The 25,206-nt window shown below is 41.9% G+C and overlaps 1 protein-coding gene across 1 annotated transcript; it reads left to right on the forward strand.

Annotated features, from left to right (window-relative positions):
* On the forward strand, positions 1,782–25,206 carry C20H5orf47 (chromosome 20 C5orf47 homolog). The gene is made up of 5 exons (XM_005694544.2): positions 1,782–2,052; positions 14,331–14,419; positions 19,357–19,456; positions 21,388–21,426; positions 25,023–25,206. Exons 1-4 carry the CDS (start codon positions 1,962–1,964, stop codon positions 21,405–21,407), a joined length of 300 nt encoding a protein of 99 aa, XP_005694601.1. The 5' UTR covers positions 1,782–1,961; the 3' UTR covers positions 21,408–21,426; positions 25,023–25,206.

Here is a 25,206-nt window from a genome sequence, read left to right on the forward strand (position 1 = left end):
AAGGCAGGAGGAGAAGGGGACAACAGAGGATGAGATGGTTGGATGGCATCACCAACTCAATGGACATGGGTTTGGGTAGACTCCGGCAGTTGGTGATGGACAGGGAGCCCTGGTGTGCTGTAGTCCATACGGTCGCAAAGATTGGACACAACTGAGCGACTGAACTGAACTGATACTTCAGAGGGTATGTACTCAATAAAGTTGAAAGAAAGAAAGAAAGCGAAGTTGCTCAGTCGTGTCCGACTCTTTGCAACCCCGTGGACTGTAGCCCACCAGGCTCCTCCATCCATGGGGTTCTCCAGGCAAGAATACTGGAGTGGGTTGCCATCTCCTTCTCCAGGGGATCTTCCCGACCCAGGGATCGAACCCAGGTCTCCCGCATTGCAGGCAGACGCTTTAACCTCTGAGCCACCAGGGAAGCCCAATAAATGTGAACTGAACATTAAATCTAAAGGAATTACCTCTTACTATGTGCCAGGTGCTTAGTATGCCTTATTTTGGTATATCTTTACCAGATTATCCAGAGTTACACCTGAGGAAACCAGAAGCTCAGACAGGGAAAGTGGCTTGACTAATAACCCAGCTGGTCAGCAGCTAAACCCTGATGGGCCTCAGGACTACCTGAGTTGAGATGCTGGCCTCAGGCCCATCACCTCTCTGCACAGGGTCTCTTGAAGTTCATGGCCCAGTAGAACAGAGGCCAGACCAAGGTCACACTAAAATCCTTTGGCATCAAAGAGTACTGTCTCCCCACTCCATCTTTCCCTGAAGACTCCCATCTTCATCTGGCTGACAGTTCATACCAGTTAAGTCCAGGGCTAGCTCCTCACTCTGAAATGCGCCCAACACTGGACCATGGGGAAGGGTGCCCCATTGATTTAGTATCTTTCCTTTCCCCAACCCTGCTTTTGATTCAGTTCTTTTTCTCAGAGAAGTTCGCTCTGCATGGTCTGCTCCCCATTCCCAACTGATGTGGTCTCCAAACTCTTAACACCACTTTTCAGATCGAGTGGTATACCATCACCCCCCAACCAAAGACCCTCCTGTGCCCCCGTCCCAGCAAAGTGGTCCAAATGTCCCTTTTCCTGCTGCCCATCCAGTGATGGGGCTGTCTGGTCTCTCTTCACTCCGTTCCTCTTCCTTGATCCCTCCCCAACCCACCTGCCCTCACTCAACAGGGTCCTGCTCCAAAGCTCACCTCTCCTCTCCTGTAAGGTGCACAGTGATCTAGCGCTTCACAGGCCCCGCCCCGCCCCGCCCCGCCCCGCCCCGCCCCAGCACAACTGCCAATCGAGTCCCTCGGCTCTGCCTCCCCACCCCCGCACACACAGTGGTCCGTTCCGACAGGTCCGCTCCCCCTCCTTCACACACCCAGTGGTCCGGCCCCCAGACTCGCAGAGTTGGTCGCTGAGGACCGTGAGGCGAGACGAAGGCAGAGATGGCAGTGGCAGGCCGGGAGCTGGAGCGGGACCGGGCGCGCTTCGTCTACGTGACTCGCTTCGGCTCGCACCAGTGTGGCGGCGTCCTTCCGCTGGGCGGCCGCAGGGCTCAGGGCTCGAGGAACGCCGGGCTCAAGGACGGCCACAGCCAGGAGAAGCCGCGGGCGGCAGCGCCGGGGAATCCAGGTGCTGGGGCGCTGCCCCTTGGCTTCCGGCCCGGGGCCCTCGCGGCCTCCTCCCCCGCGCCGGCGTCGAGGGAGCCCGAGCGGGCGCAGGCCAGCGGCGCGTGCCGGCGGCGCGGCTGGCGGGGCGGGCGGGGCCTGCGGGTCAGCTGACCTCCCCATCCGTTTTAGCAGCCATCTTGCCAGGGGCTCGAGTCGTTTGAACGGTCGGCTCCTCAGTCTCTCCCCCGCCGCCACACCCCCACCGCCGCCGCCACACCCCCGCCGCCCCTCCGTGGGCGGCTCCGCGTTCGTCGCTTTGCTTAGCGGCCGTTAGGCCACAGGCAGTGGGCCACTCACCATGGACGGCCCTCCTGTCGGTCTGGGGACGGAGAGACGAGTCCGAACTGCGCTTCGGGGTTGCCCTGAGAAGCCGCAGAAGTGCAATAAAGGTCATTTGAGATAACCCTGAAATCCGAATCCGAGAGGGGAGGCTATTGGAGCCTTTCAGGATGATGGGGACCTTGGCCTGAGTGTCCGTATTCCTTTTAGGACTCATTGAATTTAGGAATTAGCCGAAGGAGAACCGACATCTTTAAAATGCTGTCTTTTCCTCCTTGAAAGCAGAGGAGAGGATGGATGTCTTTATGTTTTCATTCTACCTGACTTCCCTCATAGCTCAGTTGGTAAAGAATCCGCCTGCAGAGCAGGAGACCCGGGTTGGATTCCTGGTTCGGGGAGATCCCCCGGAGAAGGAAAAGGCTACCCACTCCAGTATTCTTGGGCTTCCCTTGTGGTTCAGCTGGTAAAGAATCCGCCTGCAATGCAGGAGACCTGGATTTGATCCCTGGGTTGGGAAGATCCCCTGGAGAAGGGAAAGGCTACCCTCTCTGGTATGCTGGCCTGGAGAATTCTATGGCCTATATAGTCCATGGGGTTACAAAGAATTAGACGTGATTGGGCAACTTACTCTTCACTTTGTGTCCTTCAGGAATGTTTTATATTCAAACGTTTTTTCTTCTTTAGGTTCTTCATGTATGTTGTTATATTTATTCCTAGGTTTTGGCCTTATATTCGGTCGTGAATGCGATTTCCTCTTCCGTAATGTCCTCTGAATGTTCATTATTTGTGTATATAAGGCCTCTTGATTAAAAAACTTTTGAGGAGAGTTGACAGTTATACACTGGGTAGTATACCACCATAGTCAGAATCTAGAACATGCGCATCCCCTCAGAAAGTCCTGCCTCTCTTTTGAGAGCCCATCCCTCTACCTGTACTTAAAAAAATCAATAGTTTATTGAGATATAACTCACAATCGACTGAGTTTGCTCAAAGTCTGTAATTCAATGATTTTTAAAAATGGTGTGCTACCATCATCACAGTCAATTTAGAACATTTTTATTACCTCCCCCCACACAAACCCTGTACCCTTTAGCAGTCACTCACCGTTTCCTCCCACTGCACCTAACCCCAGCCCCAAGCGAGCACTCAGCTATTTACTGCCTCCGCAGATTTACCCATTCCGGGCATTTTGAATATATGAAATCATGCAGTACGGGCACTTTTGTGATTTGCTTCTTTCAAGTAATCTATGGATTTTAATTGATTTTTAATTTTTTGGTTGGACCGTGTCTGTTGCTACACACAGGCTTTCACTAGTTGCAGAGAGTGGAGACGACTCTTCTTTGCAGTGTGCGGGCTTCTCATTGTGGTGCCTTCTCTTGAAAGCACAGGCTCTAGGCACTCAGGCTTCAGGAGCTGTGGTGCAGGGGCTTAGTTGCTCCTTAGCATGTGGAACCTTCCCGGATCAGGGGTCAAATCCCTGCACTGGCAGGTGGATTCCTATCCACTGTAACACCAAGGAGGTCCCTAGCCTGTTGATTTTTGTATGTTAATTTTTGATCCAAGTACTTCACCTTTATTATCTGTATTAGTTTTGTCATGAATGCTCATGATTTTCTGGGTATGCTCTTATATTATGTGTAAATAGATAACACTTTATTTATTTTTAATCTATCTTTATACCTGCAGTTGATTACTAAATTATTGTTTAATTGCTCTGGCTGATACCATGAATAGAATATTGAATAGTAGTAGGGATAGTGAGTATCCTTGTCTTGTTCCTGGTCTTAGGAGAAATGCTTCTAGTTTTTCCCCATTAAATGAAACATTGTCTTTAAGACTAAGACCTGTATGTTTAAAACATTAAAATGTATTCTTCAGTTTTTATTTTCTTTATTGTTTTTACCAGGAATGAATGTTGAATTTTGGCGAAGACTTTCTTAGATTTTTGGAGATAATATTTTTTCCTTCGACTTATTAATATGATATGTGATTTCCTAAGATTGAACCAACTTTGTCTTCCTGAAATAAATCCCACTTGGTTATAATGTTTTTTTTTTCTTAATATGATGTTGGATTCTGTTTGCCAGTAGTTTGTTTAGGATTTTTGGTTTGGAATTTGAGATAGTTTCTCTTTCTTGATTTCATTTGGTTTAGTTAGGTATCACAGTTAAACTTAGTTCGTAAAAGGAATTAGGAAGTTTCCCTTTCTTTCCAGTGCTCTGGAATAGTTTATAGAGCACTGAGATTATTTGGTATTTGAAGATTTGGTAGAATTGTTTTGTGAAAACATCTAGGTCTAGTTTTTATGGGATAATTCCTTAATAATTTTCTCTGTATCTTCTATGGAAATCGATCTCTTTACATTTTCTAATTGGATTTATTTAGATTTATATTTCTAATTGGCCAGTTTTGCTAATCTGTATTTTTCTAGGAAATTGTTGATTTCGTTGTTTTATTTCTTTGCATAGAGGTCTGCTCAGTAGCGTCTTTTTGATTTTTAAAAATTCTTTGTGTTTCAGTGGTTAGTTCCCTCTTCATTTTTTGATGTATATGCTTTTTTTTTCTTGATCAAGTTCACCAGTGTTTTGTTTATTTTGGTAACTTTTTTAAAACAGAATTTTGATTTGTTAATTAGGTATTTTATTTTTCTAATTTCTTTCTCAATAATGAATAAAGATTAATAAAGCTAAAACTTCATTATTTACTTATGTGTACTTTCTTTTGGTTTACTTTGTCCTTATGCTTTTGTTTTGAGCAAAAAATTTAATTTTTCCTTCCTTTTTGTCAATAAAAGTATTTAGCACCTGAGTTTTCTTTCTAACTACTACTTTAAATCCCATAGATTCTAATAAATGGGCTTCCCTCATAGTTCAGTTGATAAAGAATCTGTGTGCAATGCAGGAGACCCGGGTTCAATTCCTGGGTTGGGAAGATCCCTTGGAAAAGGAAATGGCAACCCACTCCGGTATTCTTGCCTGGAGAATCCCATGGACAGAGGAGCCTGGCAGGCTACAGTCTATGGGGTTGCAAGAATTGGGCATGACTTAGCCACAACCAGACTTCCTATTTGATAGGAATTAATTACTGCTTTAAATCCCATAGATTCTAATATATAATGTTTTTTTTGTCACTTTAAAAAATTTTTCATTTTTGTAATTTCAGTTTGTATTACCACTTTCACTCTAGAGTTGCTTAATAAATTTGATTTTTGAAAAGTTTCCAGGACTTATTTTTTTTTCTTTCTTTTCTCATAGTAAGCTCTAGTCTTACTGCATTGTGATCAGAATGTTGTTTGTAATGTCTCCACTTTATGAATGTTATTGATGTTTGTGACCCAATTCATGAACTCTGCTTTTGGTTCTTTTTCTCCTTCAAAAACCAAGAGAGAGGACTGTCCTTTTAAATTGTGTTTATCCCTTTAAATTCATGCTTGCCTCTTTAACCAAATCAGTTCCATTAGATTGCAGGCTTTTGGTCCTTTATGTGGTGTCTGGCCTTTTAAATCACACATTGAAATTCTTCCCTGTAGTCTGTGCTGTGATCTGCCTGGTCATCTTCTGTAATAGTGTTTTGAGATTTCGGGTGGATTTCATCTTTCTGTTTGCTCCAGCTCTTCTGTGGGCACCTTTTCTAGTGTCCCTCCTTTCTCTTCACTGTTGGCCATAAAGCCTTGCTTAGGGTGAGGTTTAAACAAATAGGATCATAGTGCTGTGATTTAATGCTTTTTCTCATTTTACTTATATTAATTTTGTATTTTCAGCATTCTCTCTCTTCAGGTAATGCCTGGGTATGGTTTTGTGAAGAATTCTTGTCAAGTTTTTTGGAGAGAAATTTTGGCATGTTTATTATTATACCCTGTCTCTCTCTCCCCTCCCCCTGCTGTTGACTGTAGCTACCCAGAAGTTCTACACTGAAAGGTTTTGAACAAGAGAAATAGTAGGAACAGGTTTACTTATTTCATGCTGTGTAGAGGAGAGTTGGAGGCAGGCAAGACTAAAGCCCAAGTTGAAAAATACATGAATATTTTGTTTGCTATCCTTTTTTCAGGACTTATTTTACTTTGCTAATTTAATTTACCTTAATTAATTTAGATAATTTAGAAATATAAAACTGTACTGTATGTAACTTGATTGACTCCTGAGCGTCAGCTGTGGTCAGAAACCTTCAGAGATTCTTCATCAGGGGCACTATTTTAGACTTTATATCCCTCCAAAGGTCCCATTGTTAAAAGGTGCTCAGGTTTTTTGTTTTGGAGTTTTATTTTTTGGCCCCTGAACTGGTGATCTAAAAAATTAGGAATAGTGTAAGACATTTTAGCATTAAGTGTCAAGTTCCTTTGAATAATAGAAACAGACAAAAGACTCATTCTAGGAATTAGGAGTATGGTGGTGGTGGTGGTGAGCTCTTCAACTTTAAAAAGGAGAGAGCAGGAAGAGAGGAAAGAATGAAATGGATCCAGGATTGCATTCGCACCAGCAGATCAGAGAGACAGACAGTAGTCCAGCACTAAGATAGCAGATGAGAAATGAAGAACGTTGAAAAGCAGATGCAGAAGCTCATGGGAGAAGGGAAAGCATGCATGAATTGGTACTGGAGATCCCCACGTAAGTTAGGGAGAAATGACAGGATGGCAAAGAGCTGAGAGTTTGAAACGAACTCTCAGCTCTTGTAACTGTTTTGTGCTGAGCTAGAATGGCTTTCCTCTAGTTGGCTGCCCTGCTAGGGTAGGAGATGACAGTGATTTGGTTTTGTTTTGAAGTTTGGTTCTGAAATTTTGAAATTGTTTGCCATTCCTTTGTGGCAGGAATCACATGATCAGAGCTGGGGGAAAGATAACTGGGAGTGAGTGAGAGAGAGAACTGGGAGAGATTGGAAGCCAGAGACCAGTTTTGAGGCAGTGAAAAAGTGGAAGCATAAAAGGCCTGAACTGAGACAGGAGCAGTGGAGGTGGGGTGAACAGGACTGATGACTGAAAGGGAAAAGAGGGAAGAGAAAGGGAAAAGGCCAAGTCTGAAGTCGCCGTGCTGTGCAGCGGGGGGGATGATCAAGCCATTATCTTTGGCGACCACTCTGCTGTGCTTTTGAAACCAAGAATAGTGTCAAGGGAAGGAGGTAGACTCATATTTCAGGCAAGCCAGAGAGTGCTTAAGTGTTTAAGTCTTACTCATTCTTGGGTGTATTTAACATTAACATTAAGTGGGCATTCATTGAATACTTAACGCCTGGCTGGCTGTAAGGAACAAAGGTAAATGATTACGCAGTAACATTTATTTACCATCTGCCATATTGTAGACACTAGGTCCGGTGCTAGTGACACGGATGGCTCAGGCAAATGTTTTCCTCTCGAGGGACTTTTACACGAATAATGGAAACACAAGCTAGCAGGCAGCAGTGCTGTGAGAGACATCTTGGAGAGTCTTTGACAGTTCAGGAAAATGGAGGCATACAAACAAGAAATCAAGGTATATGAATGGAGAAATTGGGAGTGGGCTGGAAGGTATCTTCCAGAGCACTGACTTTGAAGGCAGAAAGCCATAATCTTGGTTCTTTCAGTTATTAGCAGTGTAATATTGGCTAAGTTAGTTAACTGTTCTGATGTTCAGTTTCTTTTTCTATAAAATCAGGATAATAGTTCCTACCTCAGTGAGTTACTGTGAAGATTAAGTGAAGTAATGCATGCAAAATGCATACAGAGCAAAGGGTTTGCCATAGAGAGTAACATGCCAGTAATGTTGGCACACTCGCCAGAAGTAGCCTGAGGAAAGAGAGGGTGATTGTCCCAGGGACTGGACACTAAATATTTATTGAATGAGTGAGAAATAAGTTTTGTACTACATTGTGGAATGCCTTGGAGACTCATTTTATGATTACTGCAGATTTTTGAATGGTGGAGTCGAGTTATCAGAAACACATAGGCTTCCCTGTGGCTCAGATGGTTAAGAATCTGCATGCAGTGGGGGAGACCTGAGTTTAATCCCTGGGTCAGGAGGAGCCCCTAGAGATGGGAATGTCTACGCTCTCTGCTATTCTTGCCTGGAGAATTCCACGGTCAGAGGAGCCTGGTGGGATACAGTCCATGGGGTCTCAAAGAGTTGGACACGACTGGAGACACACACACACACATATACTTCTGAAAGATAAGCTTATAAGCTGCTGCTGCTGCTAAGTCGCTTCATTCCTGTCCGACTCTGTGCAACCCCATAGACGGCAGCCCACCAGGCTCCTCTGTCCCTGGGATTCTCCAGGCAAGAATATTGGAGTGGGCTGCCATTGCCTTCTCCAATGGATGCATGCATGCTAAGTTGCTTCAGTCGTGTCTGACTCTGTGCGACCCTATGAACAGCAGCTCACCAGGCTCCTCTGTCCATGGAATTTTCCAGGCAAGAGTACTAGAGTGGGGTGCCATTTCCTCCTCCAGGGGATCTTCCTGATGCAGGAATCAAACCTGTGTCTCCTCTGTCTCCTGCATTGGCAGGTGAATTTTTTTACCACTGTGCCATTTGGGAAACTCCTTAGAAATCCAGGGGCTGGCAAGTCAGTAACTCTTCTTAATGTTTCAGTCAAGACTCATAAGTCAAGCTGGTTCTATATTATCCAGAACTTGGGAGATACAACCATAATTTATATAGCAGAGCTTCCCTGGTAGCTCAACTGGTAAAGAATCTGCCTGCAATGTGGGAGACCTGGGTTCGATGCCTGGGTTGGGAAGATCCCCTAGAAAAGGGAAAGGCTACCCATTCCAGTATTCTGGCCTGGAGAATTCCATGGACTCTCTAGTCCATGGAGTCTCAAAGAGTCAGACCCAACTGACTTTCACTTATATATAGTAGAGGATGATGAATGCTATTGTGGCGGTACAAATAAATGCTGTGGAGGTGGTGAATAATTGGGGGATGAAGGAATTAAGGAAAGCTTCTTGGTGGTGGATGTGGCGCCGTGAGATTTAAGCATGTTTCTGAGATAGTAGGGGATTATAGGTGGGAAAAACATGTAACCAAAGTACCATAAGGATCAGTGATGGATAATGATTAGGGAAGGAGGAAAATATATTTAGAGTGAATCAGAGTGTTTGCAAAGAGTAGAGACAGATTTGAAGCATAAGTTGGGATAAAATCTAGGTATACAGTGGAGCTATAGCCTCAGTAAAGTGCCCAAAATAAGCAGAAGAAATGATTTTGCCTTTTTTTCTTTTTCTCTTCTCTATGCTCCTTGACATATTTTATATTTCTAACTAATACAGATAGATATGAGGGTGCCTGTCTTGACCTCAAGGAGTACATATATCTAGGTTAGGTAAGACTTACAAACAGAAAATGTTTGGAAATGAGACGAGTACAGTATCCCAAAGGTTGTAGGTGCTTAGAAGGAAGGATACACGTGGGTATATGAAGAGCAGAGTTTCCAAACAAGTTATTTTCCTGTGTTATATCTGTACTATCATTTACTTAATACATTTATTTAAATAGGTGTATTCCCCCCCGCAACTGAATTTCTTTTTAGAACACATTACATCATTACCTCAGTGGAAAGCATGTATCATTTTCCATAAATAGAAATTAACCAAAAACAATATAATAAAGGGAAAACAATATTATTAAATTCTAGCCAAATAGGTTGTCTTCTGAAAGTTGCGGCAGTCATAAAGAGAGATGAGCAAGTCTTAGAAAAGTTTAACTGACATACTAGTTCCAAACTCTAACCTTCTCCTTGGTATAATCAGAAGATTAGGAAGGAATTAAAAGAGAATGAGTTTCTCTTCATCTTAGGTCATGTTCGTTAGTGCTGTATCTGTGCCCCGCTCAGGATCAGTGGTCTGTTCTTCACACATGGGGTGTGCCAGTTTAGAACATACTCTGTTTCACTCAACAAATGGAATATTTCAGTTCAGTTCAGTTGCTCAGTCGTGTCTGACTCTTTAAGACCCCATGAATTGCAGCACGCCAGGCCTCCGTGTCCATCACCAACTCCCAGAACTCACTCAGACTCACGTCCATTGAGTCAGTGATGCCATGCAGCCATCTCATCCTCGGTCGTCCCCTTCTCCTCCTGCCCCCAATCCCTCCCAGCATCAGAGTCTTTTCCAATGAGTCAACTCTGCATGAGGTGGCCAAAGTACTGGAGTTTCAGCTTTAGCATCATTCCTTCCAAAGAAATCCTGGGGCTGATCTTCAGAATGGACTGGTTGGATCTCCTTGCAGTCCAAGGGACTCTCTAGAGTCTTCTCCAACACCACAGTTCAAAAGCATCAATTTTTCAGTGCCCAGCTTTCTTGACAGCCCAAGTCTCACATCCATACATGACCTCAAGAAAAACCATAGCCTTGACTAGGCGGACCTTAGTCAGCAAAGTAATATCTCTGCTTTTGAATATACTATCTAGGTTGGTCATAACTTTTCTTCCAAGGAGTAAGCGTCTTTTAATTTCATGGCTGCAGTCACCGTCTGCAGTGACTTTGGAGCCGCCCAAAATAAAGTCTGACACTGTTTCCACTGTTTCCCCATCTATTTCCCATGAAGTGATGGGACTGGATGCTATGATCTTCGTTTTCTGAATGTTGAGCTTTAAGCCAACTTCTTCACTCTCCTCTTTCACTTTCATCACGAGGCTTTTTAGTTCCTCTTCACTTTCTGCCATAAGGGTGGTGTCATCTGCATATCTGAAGTTATTGATATTTCTTCCAGAAATCTTGATTCCACCTTGTGTATCTTCCAGTCCAGTGTTTCTCATGATGTACTCTGCATATAAGTTAAATAAAATAAGCAGGGTGACAATATACAGCCTTGACGGACTCCTTTTCCTATTTGAAACCAGTCTGTTGTTCCATGTCCAGTTCTAACTGTTGTTTCCTGACCTGCATACAGATTTCTCAAGAGGCAGGTTAGGTGGTCTGGTATTCCCATCTCTCTCAGAATTTTCCACAGTTTACTGTGATCCACACAGTCAAAAGCTTTAGCATAGTCAATAAAGCAGAAATAGATGTTTTTCTGGAACTCTCTTGCTTTTTCCATGATCCAGCGGATGTTGGCAATTTGATCTCTGGTTCCTCTGCCTTTTCTAAAACCAGCTTGAACATCAGGGAGTTCATGGTTCACGTATTGCTGAAGCCTGGCTTGGAGAATTTTGAGCATGACTTTACTAGCATGTGAGATGAGTGCAATTGTGTGGTAGTTTGAGCATTCTTTTGCATTGCCTTTCTTTGGAATTGGAATCAAAACTGACCTTTTCCCGTCCTGTGGCCACTGCTGAGTTTTCCAAATTTGCTGGCATATTGAGTGCAGCACTTTCACAGCATCATCTTTCAGGATTTGAAACAGCTCAACTGGAATTCCATCACCTCCACTAGCTTTGTTCGTAGTGATGCTTTTTAAGGCCCACTTGACTTCATATTCCAGGATGTCTGGCTCTAGATTAGTGATCACACCATCGTGATTATCTGGGTCGTGAAGATCTTTTTTGTACAGTTCTGTGTATTCTTGCCACCACTTCTTAATATCTTCTGCTTCTGTTAGGTCCAGACCATTTCTGTCCTTTATCAAGCCCATCTTTGCATGAAATGTTCCCTTGGTATCTCTAATTTTCTTGAAGAGATCTCTAGTCTTTCCCATTCTGTTGTTTTCCTCTATTTCTTTGCATTGATCACTGAAGAAGGCTTTCTTATCTCTTCTTGCTATTCTTTGGAACTTTGCATTCAGATGCTTATATCTTTCCTTTTCTCCTTTGCTTTTCGCCTCTCTTCTTTTCACAGCTATTTGTAAGGCCTCTCCAGACAGCCATTTTGCTTTTTGCATTTCTTTTCCATGGGGATGGTCTTGATCCCTGTCTCCTGTACAGTGTCATGAACCTCATTCCATAGTTCATCAGGCACTCTATCTATCAGATCTAGGCCCTTAAATCTATTTCTCACTTCCAGTGTATAATCATAAGGGATTTGATTTAGGTCATACCTGAATGGTGTAGCAGTTTTCCCTACTTTCTTCAATTTAAGTCTGAATTTGGCAATAAGGAGTTCATGATCTGAGCCACAGTCAGCTCCTGGTCTTGTTTTTGTTGACTGTATAGAGCTTCTCCATCTTTGGCTGCAAAGAATATAATCAATCTGATTTCGGTGTTGACCATCTGGTGATGTCCATGTGTAGAGTCTTTTCTTGTATTGTTGGAAGAGGGTGTTTGCTATGACCAGTGCATTTTCTTGGCAAAACTCTATTAGTCTTTGCCCTGCTTCATTCCGCATTCCAAGGCCAAATTTGCCTGTTAGTCCAGGTGTTTCTTGATTTCCTACTTTTGCATTCCAGTCCCCTATAATGAAAAGGACATCTTTTTTGGGTGTTAGTTCTAAAAGGTCTTGTAGGTCTTCATAAAACCGTTCAACTTCAGTTTCTTCAGTGTTGGGGGTTGGGGCATAGACTTGGATAACTGTGATATTGAATGGTTTGCCTTGGAAACGAACAGAGATCATTCTGTCATTTTTGAGATTGTCTCCAAGTACTGCATTTTGGACTCTTTTGTTGACCATGATAGCTACTCCATATCTTCTGAGGGATTCCTGCCTGCGGTAGTAGGTGTAATGGTCATCTGAGTTAAATTCACCCATTCCAGTGCATTTTAGTTCTGTGAATCCTAGAATGTCGACGTTCACCCTTGCCATCTCTTGTTTGACCACTTCCAATTTGCCTTGATTCATGGACCTGACATTCCAGGTTCCTATGCAATATTGCTCTTTACAGCATCGGATCTTGCTTCTATCACCAGTCACATCCACAACTGGGTATTGTTTTTGGTTTGGCTCCATCCCTTCATTCTTTCTGGAGTTATTTCTCCACTGATCTCCAGTAGCATATTGGGCACCTACTGACCTGGGGAGTTCCTCTTTCAGTAACCTATCATTTTGCCTTTTCCTACTGTTGATCGGGTTCTCAAGGCAAGAATACTGAAGTGGCTTGCCATTCCCTTCTCCAGTGGACCACCTTCTGTCAGACCTCTCCACCATGACCTGCCCATCTTGGGTTGCCCCGCGGGCATGGCTTAGTTTCATTGAGTTAGACAAGGCTGTGGTCCTAGTGTGATTAGACTGACTAGTTTTCTGAGTATAGTTTCAGTGTGTCTGCCCTCTGATGCCCTCTTGCAACACCTACCATCTTACTTGGGTTTCTCTTACCTTGGGCATGGGGTATCTCTTCACGGCTGCTCCAGCAAAGCGCAGCCGCTGCCTCTTGCCTTCGATGAGGGGTATCTTGTGTATCTAATTTCTATACTACTGGACTTCTAATGAATAGAACACATTTCTCAAGTAAACAGCATGATAAATCCTGTGGTAACTGAGCATAGGGTGCTTTGTGGAATCAGAGAAGGCCCTCTGCCCCTCGAATGAGCCAAAGAAGGCCAAGTAGAGAGTGGTGGTATGGCAGGAATATGGCGGGGAAATGTTGGGGTACATATAGGGTGTTGCCGGCAAAAGAACAAACATAAAAACTTCCAGGGAACACATGCTCATTGTGCTATGATTTTGTCTTTGGGTACACAAACCCTTAGGCTTTCTTCTCACAGTTAATATATGGGAAGGCAGTATGGCTTATTGAGTAGAGTCGGGAAGCTTATCACTCTGACAAACCTTCATTAGAATCTACTGTGTGTCTGGTAGCATAGACAGATGAATGCTGCACACAGGGACTCTGCCCCACCAGAAGGTCATAGCATGGTGAAGGAAAGAGTATAAATATATGCTTCTGTGCTGAATACCTTGAGCAGAATGTTTCTGGAAGCAAGGGCTGTGGTGTTTGAGGAGAGAGGCTGTAGAAAGGTGGTGACGTATGAGCTGAGTTTTGAAAGCAGGTAGATATTTGCCTCACAGGTGTGTGTGTGTGTGTGTGTGTGTGTGAGAGAGAGAGAGAGAGAGAGAGAGAGAGAGAGAGTGTGAGCAAGCAAGAGAGCGCAAGCCTGGGGCATTTGCCTCACAGGTGTGTGTGAGAGAGAGTGAGCAAGCAAGAGAGCGCAAGCCTGGGGCATTTGCCTCACAGGTGTGTGTGTGTGTGTGTGTGTGTGTGAGAGAGAGGGCATGCCTAGGACAAGATGTGGTTTTCTGGTATTTGTTTGCCCTGTTGCTGACCTTTCTGGGGCTCACCTTTCAAACTGGAAAAGAAAGGAGATCTAGACACCATTAGATAGTTTACCCTTAGTTTTCTTGTTTTATGTTTTTCCAGTATAGTATTAGTTAATTGGTAAACTGCTATTATCTAGTCATCTGAAATATATCAACAAGTGTAAAAATCCCCAAAGAAAGCTTGAGACATTTATAGTGGTTAATTATCGGGATTATGAATTCTTTAAAGTGTGTGCTGACCTGATATTTTACCTTGTTTCTCTCTCTCTCTGTTTTTTTAAAAATTAGGTTTAACCCAGAAGAATTTAGCTAAAGAGTTTGACTTCCCCATACCTTTGAGTGAAACTTCCAAAATAATGAAGAAGAAGAACAAAAAGGTATATTTTTGCACAGGGGAATGAGTGATATTTTGAATTTTAGATTAACCTGTTTAAATACAAATGTGTGAAGAAACTCAAGACATTGAAAATAGTTCCATCTTTTGAAAAATTTAGTTTACTGAAATGAGAAAACTAGAATTAATGATCAGAAATGAAACTGGGTTTGAAAATATTTATTAACCATGAAGAATATTCCTTCCTGTGTTTGAAGATATAAAATATATTTTAAGCAAAGTATAACTGTGAGCTTTTTCAAAGCATGAAAATACATGTTCTATAGAATATAACATGGATTTCTCAGGAAAGTACAAGATATCTCTGTTGTTGTCCCAGTGCTCCTTTAAGAACAAGGGATATACACTGTTTGTAGCAGGAAATCTGACAGGCAAGGGCTTTTATGCTGAACCCTGTTCTTGCCTAGTTGTCCACATGGCAGCGTTTTAAGCGTCTTCAAGATCAGCTATTCTCCTAATCGTTGTTCACCACCATATATTTTACACTTCATTTTAAAGAAATCATTAGTTGATAATGACACATAAATTATATTATTTCTGAGTTTCAAGTTTGTTTGATTTCTAATCCACATATGGTATAGAATAGCATTCAAAGTGACTAACTCTTTCAGCAAGTGTATTTTGAGTGAGCATTTGATCTTTCCAGTATACTGAGAAGTTTTTCTTCCAAGAACTAATTCCTCTTGGACAATAGCCAATGTTTACCTATAACTACTGTGGGCCAGACACTAGGTGTAAATGCGTTATGTATATTTTTCATGATTTCTAATAATCCAGTGTATGAAGTTACTCCTAGATGAGATTAAAACACTTGCCTGATATTAAGCAACTGGTTAACTGGTTAAGCTAGAATTTGAGCCTGGATTTCTCTGTTTGCTTCTCTGGTCTCCATTCTTCCTATTCTAGTATATTCATGCTCTCTAGTAAGTTCGCTTTGGTATGTCCTAGGAGAAATGTTTAATTATTACCTAGAATAAAGTACACTAAACAATCATATCATGGCCCAGTGGTTTATACATAGGAAGAGAAATCTATTATTTTTCAGTTGAGTTCAGTTGAGTTCAGTTCAGGCGCTCAGTTGTGTCCGACTCCTTGCGACCCCATGAATCGCAGCCTGCCAGGCCTCCCTATCCATCACCATCTCCCGGAGTTCCCTCAGACGCACGTCCATCGAGTCTGTGATGCCATCCAGCCATCTCATCCTCGGTCGTCCCCTTCTCCTCCTGCCCCCAATCCCTCCCAGCATCAGAGTCTTTTCCAATGAGTCAACTCTTCGCATGAGGGGGCCAAAGTACTGGAGTTTCAGCTTTAGCATCATTCCTTCCAAAGAAATCCCAGGGTTGATCTCCTTCAGAATGGACTGGTTGGATCTCCTTGCAGTCCAAGGGACTCTCAAGAGTCTTCTCCAACACCACAGTTCAAAAGCATCAATTCTTCAGCACTCAGCCTTCTTCACAGTTCAACTCTCACATCCATACATGACCGCTGGAAAAACCATAGCCTTGACTAGGCGGACCTTAGTCGGCAAAGTAATGTCTCTGCTTTTGAATATGCTATCTAGGTTGGTCATAACTTTTCTTCCAAGGAGTAAACGTCTTTTAATTTCATGGCTGCAGTCACCATCTGCAGTGATTTTGGAGCCCCCTAAAATAAAGTCTGACACTGTTTCTACTGTTTCCCCATCTATTTCCCATGAAGTGATGGGACTGGTAGCCATGATCTTCGTTTTCTGAATGTTGAACTTTAAGCCAACTTTTTCACTCTTCTCTTTCACTTTCATCAGGAGGCTTTTTAGTTCCTCTTCACTTTCTGCCATAAGGGTGGTGTCATCTGCATATCTGAGGTTATTGATATTTCTCCCGGCAATCTTGATTCCAGCTTGTGTTTCTTCCAGTCCAGCCTTTCTCATGATGTACTCTGCATATAAGTTAAATAAGCAGGGTGAAAATATACAGCCTTGACGTACTCCTTTTCCTATTTGGAACCAGTCTGTTGTTCCATGTCCACTTCTAACTGTTGCTTCCTGACCTGCATACAGATTTCTCAAGAGGCAGGTTAGGTGGTCTGGTATTCCCATCTCTCTCAGAATTTTCCACAGTTGATTGTGATCCACACAGTCAAAGGCTTTGGCATAGTCAATGAAGCAGAAATAGATGTTTTTCTGGAACTCTCTTGCTTTTTCCATGATCCAGCGGATGTTGGCAATTTGATCTCTGGTTCCTCTGCCTTTTCTAAAACCAACTTGAACATCAGGGAGTTCACGGTTCACGTATTGCTGAAGCCTGGCTTGGAGAATTTTGAGCATGACTTTACTAGCATGTGAGATGAGTGCAATTGTGTGGTAGTTTGAGCATTCTTTGCCATTGCCTTTCTTTGGAATTGGAAAAACTGACCTTGTCCAGTCCTGTGGCTACTGATGAGTTTTCCAAACTTGCTGGCATATTGAGTGCAGCACTTTCACAGCATCATCTTTCAGGATTTGAAACAGCTCAACTGGAATTCCATCACCTCCACTAGCTTTGTTCGTAGTGATGCTTTTTGAGGCCCGCTTGACTTCACATTCCAAGATGTCTGGCTCTAGATGAGTGATCACATCATCATGATTATCTGGGTCGTGAAGATCTTTTTTGTACAGTTCTTCCGTGTATTCTTGCCACCTCTTCTTAATATCTTCTGCTTCTGTTAGGTCCAGACCATTTCTGTCCTTTATCAAGCCCGTCTTTGCATGAAATGTTCCCTTGGTATCTCTAATTTTCTTGAAGAGATCTCTAGTCTTTCCCATTCTGTTGTTTTCCTCTATTTCTTTGCATTGATCACTGAAGAAGGCTTTCTTATCTCTTCTTGCTATTCTTTGGAACTCTGCATTCAGATGCTTATATCTTTCCTTTTCTCCTTTGCTTTTCGCCTCTCTTCTTTTCACAGCTATTTGTAAGGCCTCCCCAGACAGCCATTTTGCTTTTTGCATTTCTTTTCCATGGGGATGGTCTTCATCCCTGTCTCCTGTACAATGTCACAAACCTCATTCCATAGTTCATCAGGCACCCTATCTATCAGATTTAGACCCTTAAATCTATTTCTCACTTCCACTGTATAATCATAAGGGATTTGATTTAGGTCATACCTGAATGGTGTAGCAGTTTTCCCTACTTTCTTCAATTTAAGTCTGAATTTGGCAATAAGGAGTTCATGATCTGAGCCACAGTCAGCTCCTGGTCTTGTTTTTGTTGACTGTATAGAGCTTCTCCATCTTTGGCTGCATAGAATATAATCAGTCTGATTTCGGTGTTGACCATCTGGTGATGTCCATGTGTAGAGTCTTTTCTTGTATTGTTGGAAGAGGGTGTTTGCTATGACCAGTGCATTTTCTTGGCAAAACTGTTAGTCTTTGCCCTGCTTCATTCCACATTCCAAGGCCAAATTTGCCTGTTAGTCCAGGTGTTTCTTGATTTCCTACTTTTGCATTCCAGTCCCCTATAATGAAAAGGACATCTTTTTTGGGTGTTAGTTCTAAAAGGTCTTGTAGGTCTTCATAAAACCGTTCAACTTCAGTTTCTTCAGTGTTGGGGGTTGGGGCATAGACTTGGATAACTGTGATATTGAATGGTTTGCTTTGGAGACGAACAGAGATCATTCTGTTGTTTTTGAGATTGCCTCCAAGTACTGCATTTTGGACTCTTTTGTTGACCATGATGGCTACTCCATATCTTCTGAGGGATTCCTCCCCGCAGTAGTAGATGTAATGGTCATCTGAGTTAAATTCACCCATTCCAGTGCATTTTAGTTCTGTGAATCCTAGAATGTCGACGTTCACCCTTGCCTTCTCTTGTTTGACCACTTCCAATTTGCCTTGATTCATGGACCTGACATTCCAGGTTCCTATGCAATATTGCTCTTTACAGCATCGGATCTTGCTTCTATCACCAGTCACATCCACAACTGGGTATTGTTTTTGGTTTGGCTCCATCCCTCCATTCTTTCTGGAGTTATTTCTCCACTGATCTCCAGTAGCATATTGGGCACCTACTGACCTGGGGATTTCCTCTTTCAGTATCCTATCATTTTGCCTTTTCATACTGTTCATGGGGTTCTCAAGGCAAGAATACTGAAATGGTTTGCCATTCCCTTCTCCAGTGGACTACATTCTGTCAGGCCTCTCCACCATGACCTCCCCGTCTTGGGTTGCCCCGCAGGCATGGCTTGATTTCATTAAGTTAGACAAGGCTGTGGTCCTAGTGTGATTAGACCGACTAGTTTTCTGTGAGTATGGTTTCAAAGTTGAGTATTTGAAACCATAGGACTTACTAGACATTGCCTTTCAAAGACCTTGCCTTCATCCAGGAAAGTTTATTTAATTTATTATAAATTTCCCTAAGTATTTATTTTTAATTTTTGGCTATGCCATGCAGCATGTATGATCTTCGTTCCACAACCAGGGAACAAACAGCCTCCCGTGGAGTCTTAACCAGTAGACCACCAGGGAAGTTCCCAGGACAATTAGTTTAAATACTACAGAGAGGAAATACTAGGAAGTTAGAAAAAGATATCAGAGAATTCAGTGAATATGGGAAAGCAATTTTGTTTAATTTTTAGGTCTCTGAGTGCTTTGTAATGATAATATCAAATTGGCGTGCACCACCGTTGACTTGGGGCTTCCCTTGTGGCTCAGCTGATAAAGAATCCACCTGCAATGCCGGAGACCTGGGTTCGATCCCTGGGTTGGGAAGATCCCCTGGAGAAGGGAAAGGCTACCCGCTCCAGCATTGTGGCCTGGAGAATTCCATGGGCTGTATAGTCCGTGGGGTTGCACAGAGTCGGACATGCCTGAGTGACTTTCAGTCGTCCCAGTCGGCCCTCTCCTAGCTGTCTGCAGCACACTGCAGTCCACATTCTCTCAGTGCTCCTCAACTGTCTCTTTTGAAGGTTTTAGTATGGAGCGGAGTGTACAAAGTCATTTCAAAGATGCTTGAAGAGAATGAGAAATACAGACTTAGGCTGAAATGCCAACAGTTGTCTAGAGAAAGTAAGTAAACATAGTTTTCATTGTATTAAAGAGAGCTGGCTTCTCTAATGCTTTATTTCCCTTGGATCACATTAGACCAGTAGTTTTCCTCATTGTTGCATTCAGTGTATAGCACTGTAGAATTGAGGCTACCATTGTATCACTGTTCATCATAATTAAAAGTACAGAGCATTGTAAAGCACTGAGTGTAGAGTAGACCACAGGTGTAGGTATGTGTGGAGGACTGCAGAAAGTGAATGTTGACTGAGCTTCCTGAGCCAAGGAAAATGCTTGTCTCTTAAGTCTGAAATATTTTTGTTAAATGTGAATTTGAATGAGTGAGTGAGTGAGTGAAAGTTGTTCAGTCTTGTCTGACTCTTTGATACTCCATGGATTATAGCCTGCCAGGCTCCTCTGTCCATGGAATTTTCCAGGTCAGAATACTGGAGTGGGTATCCATTTCCTCCTCCAGGGGATCTTCCCTTCTCCAAGGGATCTTCCCTTTTCCAGGGGATCTTCCCTTTTCCAGGGGATCTTTCCAACCCAGAGATCAAACCCAGGTATCCTGCGTTGCAGATGGATTCTTTACTGTCTGAACCTCCAGGAAAGCCGGGTCACAAAACTCATCCATACAGATGAAGAGAAGCATTTTAACTGTATTATAGTGTACATTATGTGTTACTTCATCCAGTCACTTCGTTTTCATGATGCTGCAATCCAATTTAAGGCATTTAGCAAAATCTTCCCTTGAGTTAGAGCCTTGATGTCATTATTTCATTCTTGGAAAACAATTCATAAATTAAACCATGTTTAAAACTGCATCATTTGATGTGGTCAGAGCAAAATTAGATGTAATCTAGTATGTTTATTAAAGTAATTGGAAGTTCTGGATTCTCAAACAATTAAGCTGGATTTATGTAACAAATAATGCCACATGAATTGCTTAATCATAAGTGATTTTCTTTCCTTCACGTGCATGTCCTAATACATATATTACCATGCTAAATGTTTCTGTAGGTTTTTAGTATAGTTACTCAGTGACAACTTTTATTTTGACAGTCTATAAACCTGTAGAATTTGATTTTGTGAAAAGTATTTTCATAATAATTAAAACAGAATGTTGTTAGCAATATAATACTGGAGACTCATTACTATTCTTGTAATATTGTATTCATAATAGCATAAATTGTTTGAAGTAATGGTATTTATACTAATGTTCACATTACTGATACTCTGCTTTGCTTTTCTTTTCCAGTTAAGAAAGAGAATGAGGCAGGAGAGGGAATTAGGAGGAAAAAGCTGTCAGTGGTTTCTTAGGTGACAAGGATGCTTGTATAGGCAGAGAAACGTGCAAAACATCGACATTGTTCTGTTAATCCAGATCCAGTTACTCTAATAAACACACTAGATTACATCTCATTTTGCTCTGGCCATTACCTTGAACTCATTAAATTCTTTTGTGCCTCAGCAGTAGGCCTTCTGAGCCCAGGTGGTTCAGTGGTAAAGAATCCACCTGCCAAGCGGGAGATGTGCGTTTGATCCCTAGGTTGGGAAGATCTCCTGGAGAAGGAAATGGCAACCCACTCCAGTACTTCTTGTTCGGTTAATCCCATGATCAGTGGGCTACAGTCCATGGGGTCACAAAGGAGTCAGACATGACTGAGGGACTAAACAACAGCAGGCCCTCTACTAAACATCAGATGATCTAACGATCTTGTAAGGATTATTTAGCAACTTAAATTGACATGCTGTGTTTTCCAGAAGCCGCATGTTATAAATGAAAAGTATCTTTGTAATTCATTATTTTATTACAATTTTAAATAAGATTATAGAAGCTAAGAATTATATTTTTAAATGTATTATAATTCTTGTTCCTTAACATATGTTGATTAATGAAAAAACCAGTGCCAGAGACCAACTTGAATTTTCCTTATACTTTATCTTGTTCCTAGATTCAAAAGATAGAAAATGAATCTTCTTGTCATCTTCTGGTAAGAATACACTTAGATAAAAATTAAAAGGTATAGACTTTTCCCTTTGCCTTTACATTCTACCATCTCCAACCTTTAGTGTATACCCATTGCCTAATTTCAGCCTGTTTCCTTTTTTAAACCCAGTGTTTGACACCTAGAAGGCATTCGTTAAATGTTGATTGAAATTTAATCAGCTTTATTCAGGCCTCATATTCACAGTGCTGTTGAAACTGCTCTCACCATGGTCCAGCGTTTCTTGCTTTTTATTCCTGTCCATGTACCTGCCTAGCTCTGTTTTCTTTTGAGCATGCTGTCACATTTAATATTATTTTACTGCTGTTCCTTCAAGATCTTTTTCTTACTTATACCATTAAAGACTGTGTCATGGTTCTCTTCCTACCTTTCTGACTACATTTTCTGTGTATCTTTTACTTGTCCTTTCTGCTTCCGTCTAATAAGAAATGCTGCCCTTGGAGTGATTGTTGGTCCTATTCTCTCTTCATGAGCTTACTCAGGTGGCAGTAGGCAGCGGTAAAGAACCTGTCTGCCAGTGCAGGAGACGTAAGAGACGCAGGTTCAATCCCTGGGTCAGGAAGATCTCCTGGAGAAGGGCATAGAAACCCACTCCAGCATTCTTGCCTGGAGAATCCCATGGACAGAGGAGCCTGGCGGTCTACAGTCCCAGGAATGGAACTCAGGTCTCCCGTACTGCAGGCAGATTAGTATTCTTCAGTCTGTAGCAGCTCTTCAGTCTTCCTTTGTCTTTTATGATATTGACAATTTTGAAGAGTGCAGACCAATTATTTTTCAGTCTATCCATCTGGGGTTGCGCAGAGCTTAGCATGACTGAAGCAACTAAGCACGCACATTCTCTGTTTACATACTTATTCTGAGATAATTCACCTGTTTTGTAGCTCAATTACTCTTTCTGGGTGTATGCCCCTTAAATATCTATTTCACTTCTGACTGCTGGTCAAGTACCTCTGAATTTCTTTAGGTTGTTCTACATTTACTTTTAAATGCCACATGGCTTAAACTGATCATGTCATCCCCTGTAGTTTTTTTTTTTTTTTTTCTTCCAGTTGTGCCCTGGTTTACTTATCATCTGGACTCTTTCAATTCTTAAGGGTAGGTTACACCCAGTTTGGTAGGGTTTGGGAAGTAGTAGAAAAGGTAAGTAAGATGGGCTTGGTGAAGAGAAATTAGACTTTTATAAGTGAGAATGTGGGGGAAGGGAGTATATGGACATCAGCAAATTCATGGAGTCCAAGAAAGTGTTTAGGAATGTACAGTTTTATTAAACCTATTTAAAGTAGTCATAGTAAAGAAGGGTATACAGTATACTGAAACTTTGTTTCAAGTGAGCTCACCTGGATACTTGGCCAAGAATTTGTACTTAATTCAGTAGGCAATGAAGAAACATGGAATGTTTTCTTAATGAATTCTAAGTGATTTCAAATGTATATACAAATTGCAAGAAGAATACAAAGCCCTTCACAATACACTGTGCTGGGGTTCACCTATTTTTACATCTTGGCACATGTGCTCTGTCATTATCCTACTCCCCATTCCTCTGTGTATGTGTGTAGAGCCTTGCCCCTTAATACTTCAGTCTATCCTAAGAGCCAGGACATCTTTATTTTTACACCCACACTATAATTATCAAATTCAGAACATTTAACACTGATATAAAATTTTTATAAAATCTATAGTCTATATTCCAATTTTTTCTTGTGCCATTAATGTCCTTAATGGGGTTTTTTCCTTATAGAAGATCTGATCAAGGGTCATGTATCATATTAATTGTAATGTCTCTTTAATGTAATGTATTAGTCGCTCAGTTGTGTCCAACTCTTTGCAACCCCATGGATTATAGCCCACTAGACTCCTCTGTCCATAAGTTTCTTGGAGTAGGTAGCCATTCCCTTCTCCAGGGGATCTTCTCAACCCAGGAATCAAACCCAGGTCTCCTGTACTGCAGGCAGATTAGTATTCTTTAATCTGTAACAACTCTTCAGTCTTTCTTTGTCTTTTATGATATTGACAGTTTTGAAGAGTGTAGGCCAATTATTTTTCAGTCTATCTGTCTGGACTTGCTGATACATTCTCCTGATTTGATTCATATTTTCATCTTTGGTTGGTACATTATATAAGTAATGTTACTTTCTTCTCAGAACTTCACATCAGGAATGATGTGGTCTTCATTTATCTCTTGTTGAGGATGTTAACTTTGATCTGTTGGTTAAGATGTCCAGTTCTCTACTATACATAGTTACTATTTTTCCTTTTATAATCAGTAAGTATTTTATGGAAAGATAAGAAATTATGCAAATATCTTGTACACTGTCAATATAGGACATTTCAAAGCAGTGGATTAATCAGGTGTGCATTTTAAAAAGAATCTGATGTCATTTTGTGAAAAAGTGGAATGGAGGCAAGACAGAAGGTGAAAAAGAAAATCTAGGGATTGTAATAGCAGTCCAAGGGAAAAGTAAAATGCGCTTGAAAAGTGGAGAGGAGACAAATGACTAGATGTAGGGAACTATGTAGAGGATACTAAGGTTTGAGAATGAGTAGGTAAGAAATAAGGAAGTCGAAAGAGTTGGTTTGATGAACCTACTTAGTTTTATTTTGGCATGTAGGATTTCAAGCAATAGGTACTCAGGTGAAAACTGTAAGCAATTGGGAGTGTCGGAGCCTGTGTGACACCTATACTACAAAAAGTGTGTGCAGTTCTAGCAGTCAGTGCAGATGAAACCTCAGTGTGGGGGTGGAGGGAGAGGAGAGGGCTGAGAACCCAGTGTCGGGCAGAGCCTAGGATGAAGAGGAAGTCTCAGGCTCTCGAAGAGGGATCCTAGGGGCATAATTAGGAGTGATGAGAGAAATGATCGAGAGGGGGGATGCAAATGAAGCTTACTGGAGATCAAGGGACTGATCTCAAAGGGGCTGAGTTCCAAGGAGGGCGTTGACCTTGTTCAGTGACAGTATAGAGGGATGAAAAAGCTGTGAACATTTATTTCAGAGTTCCAACACTTAGAAGTAAAGCAAAAATTCCAAGTATTGACAGTGACCATCCTTGCAATGACTTTGCTTGTGAGTGGCTGGAGTGGCCTGGTGATAAAGGCCTGTGGTATAGTGTTTTGTGGCACAGTTCTTGTAATTGGCACTGTGGAAGTCACCAAGGGTATTGACAGGAACTGGGGAGGAGAAGAAAATATGAGTTACACACTGAGTCCATCAGAAGCTTTTTATGGTCAACTAGAAAAGGGGGCTTCCCTGGTGGCTCAGATGGTAAAGAATCTGCCTGCAATGCAGGCGACCTGGGTTTGATCCCTGGGTCGGGCAGATCCCTTGGTGAGAATACCCACTTCAGTATGCCTGCTGGATTAGCCCCATGGACAGAAAGGAGCCTGGAAGACTACAGTCCATGGGGTCGCAGAGAGTTGGAACTGAGCAAATGAGCCCACATAGAGAAAGAAAAAGCTATCAAAACAATAAGTGATGGGAGTGGCTAACTGTTGCTTTGCTGTATTAGAAATGTTACAATTTTTCAGTGACTACTAATTATGACATTTTATATTAACAAGAATTCAATTTTGTCATCTTTTATTTAGGTTTAACCTATTTCTGGATCTGTTTGTCAAAGAAGATTATGAAGAGTTTAAAGATGGAATTTTAACTTGTCATAATTATATGGTTTGTTAGAATTAGAACTTAAACAGTTGAGCAGAAGAAACTATGCTTTTTATCAATTAGTGTTTCTTTGAAAATTAATAAAAATTTTAAATGTTATATGCA

Source organism: Capra hircus, chromosome 20, assembly GCF_001704415.2.
Source record: "Capra hircus breed San Clemente chromosome 20, ASM170441v1, whole genome shotgun sequence".
Classification (NCBI taxonomy): Eukaryota; Metazoa; Chordata; class Mammalia; order Artiodactyla; family Bovidae; genus Capra; species Capra hircus.

What these genes read in the sequence shown, in the direction of transcription:
- C20H5orf47 (XM_005694544.2), top strand. Translation starts at nt 1,962, where the DNA reads ATGGACGGCCCTCCTGTCGGTCTGGGGACGGAGAGACGAGTCCGAACT. An exon ending in GCCGCAGAAGTGCAATAAAG is followed by an intron (nt 2,053 to 14,330) that starts GTCATTTGAGAT and finishes TTTAAAAATTAG; the next exon opens with GTTTAACCCAGAAGAATTTA. An exon ending in CCAACAGTTGTCTAGAGAAA is followed by an intron (nt 19,457 to 21,387) that starts GTAAGTAAACAT and finishes TCTTGTTCCTAG; the next exon opens with ATTCAAAAGATAGAAAATGA.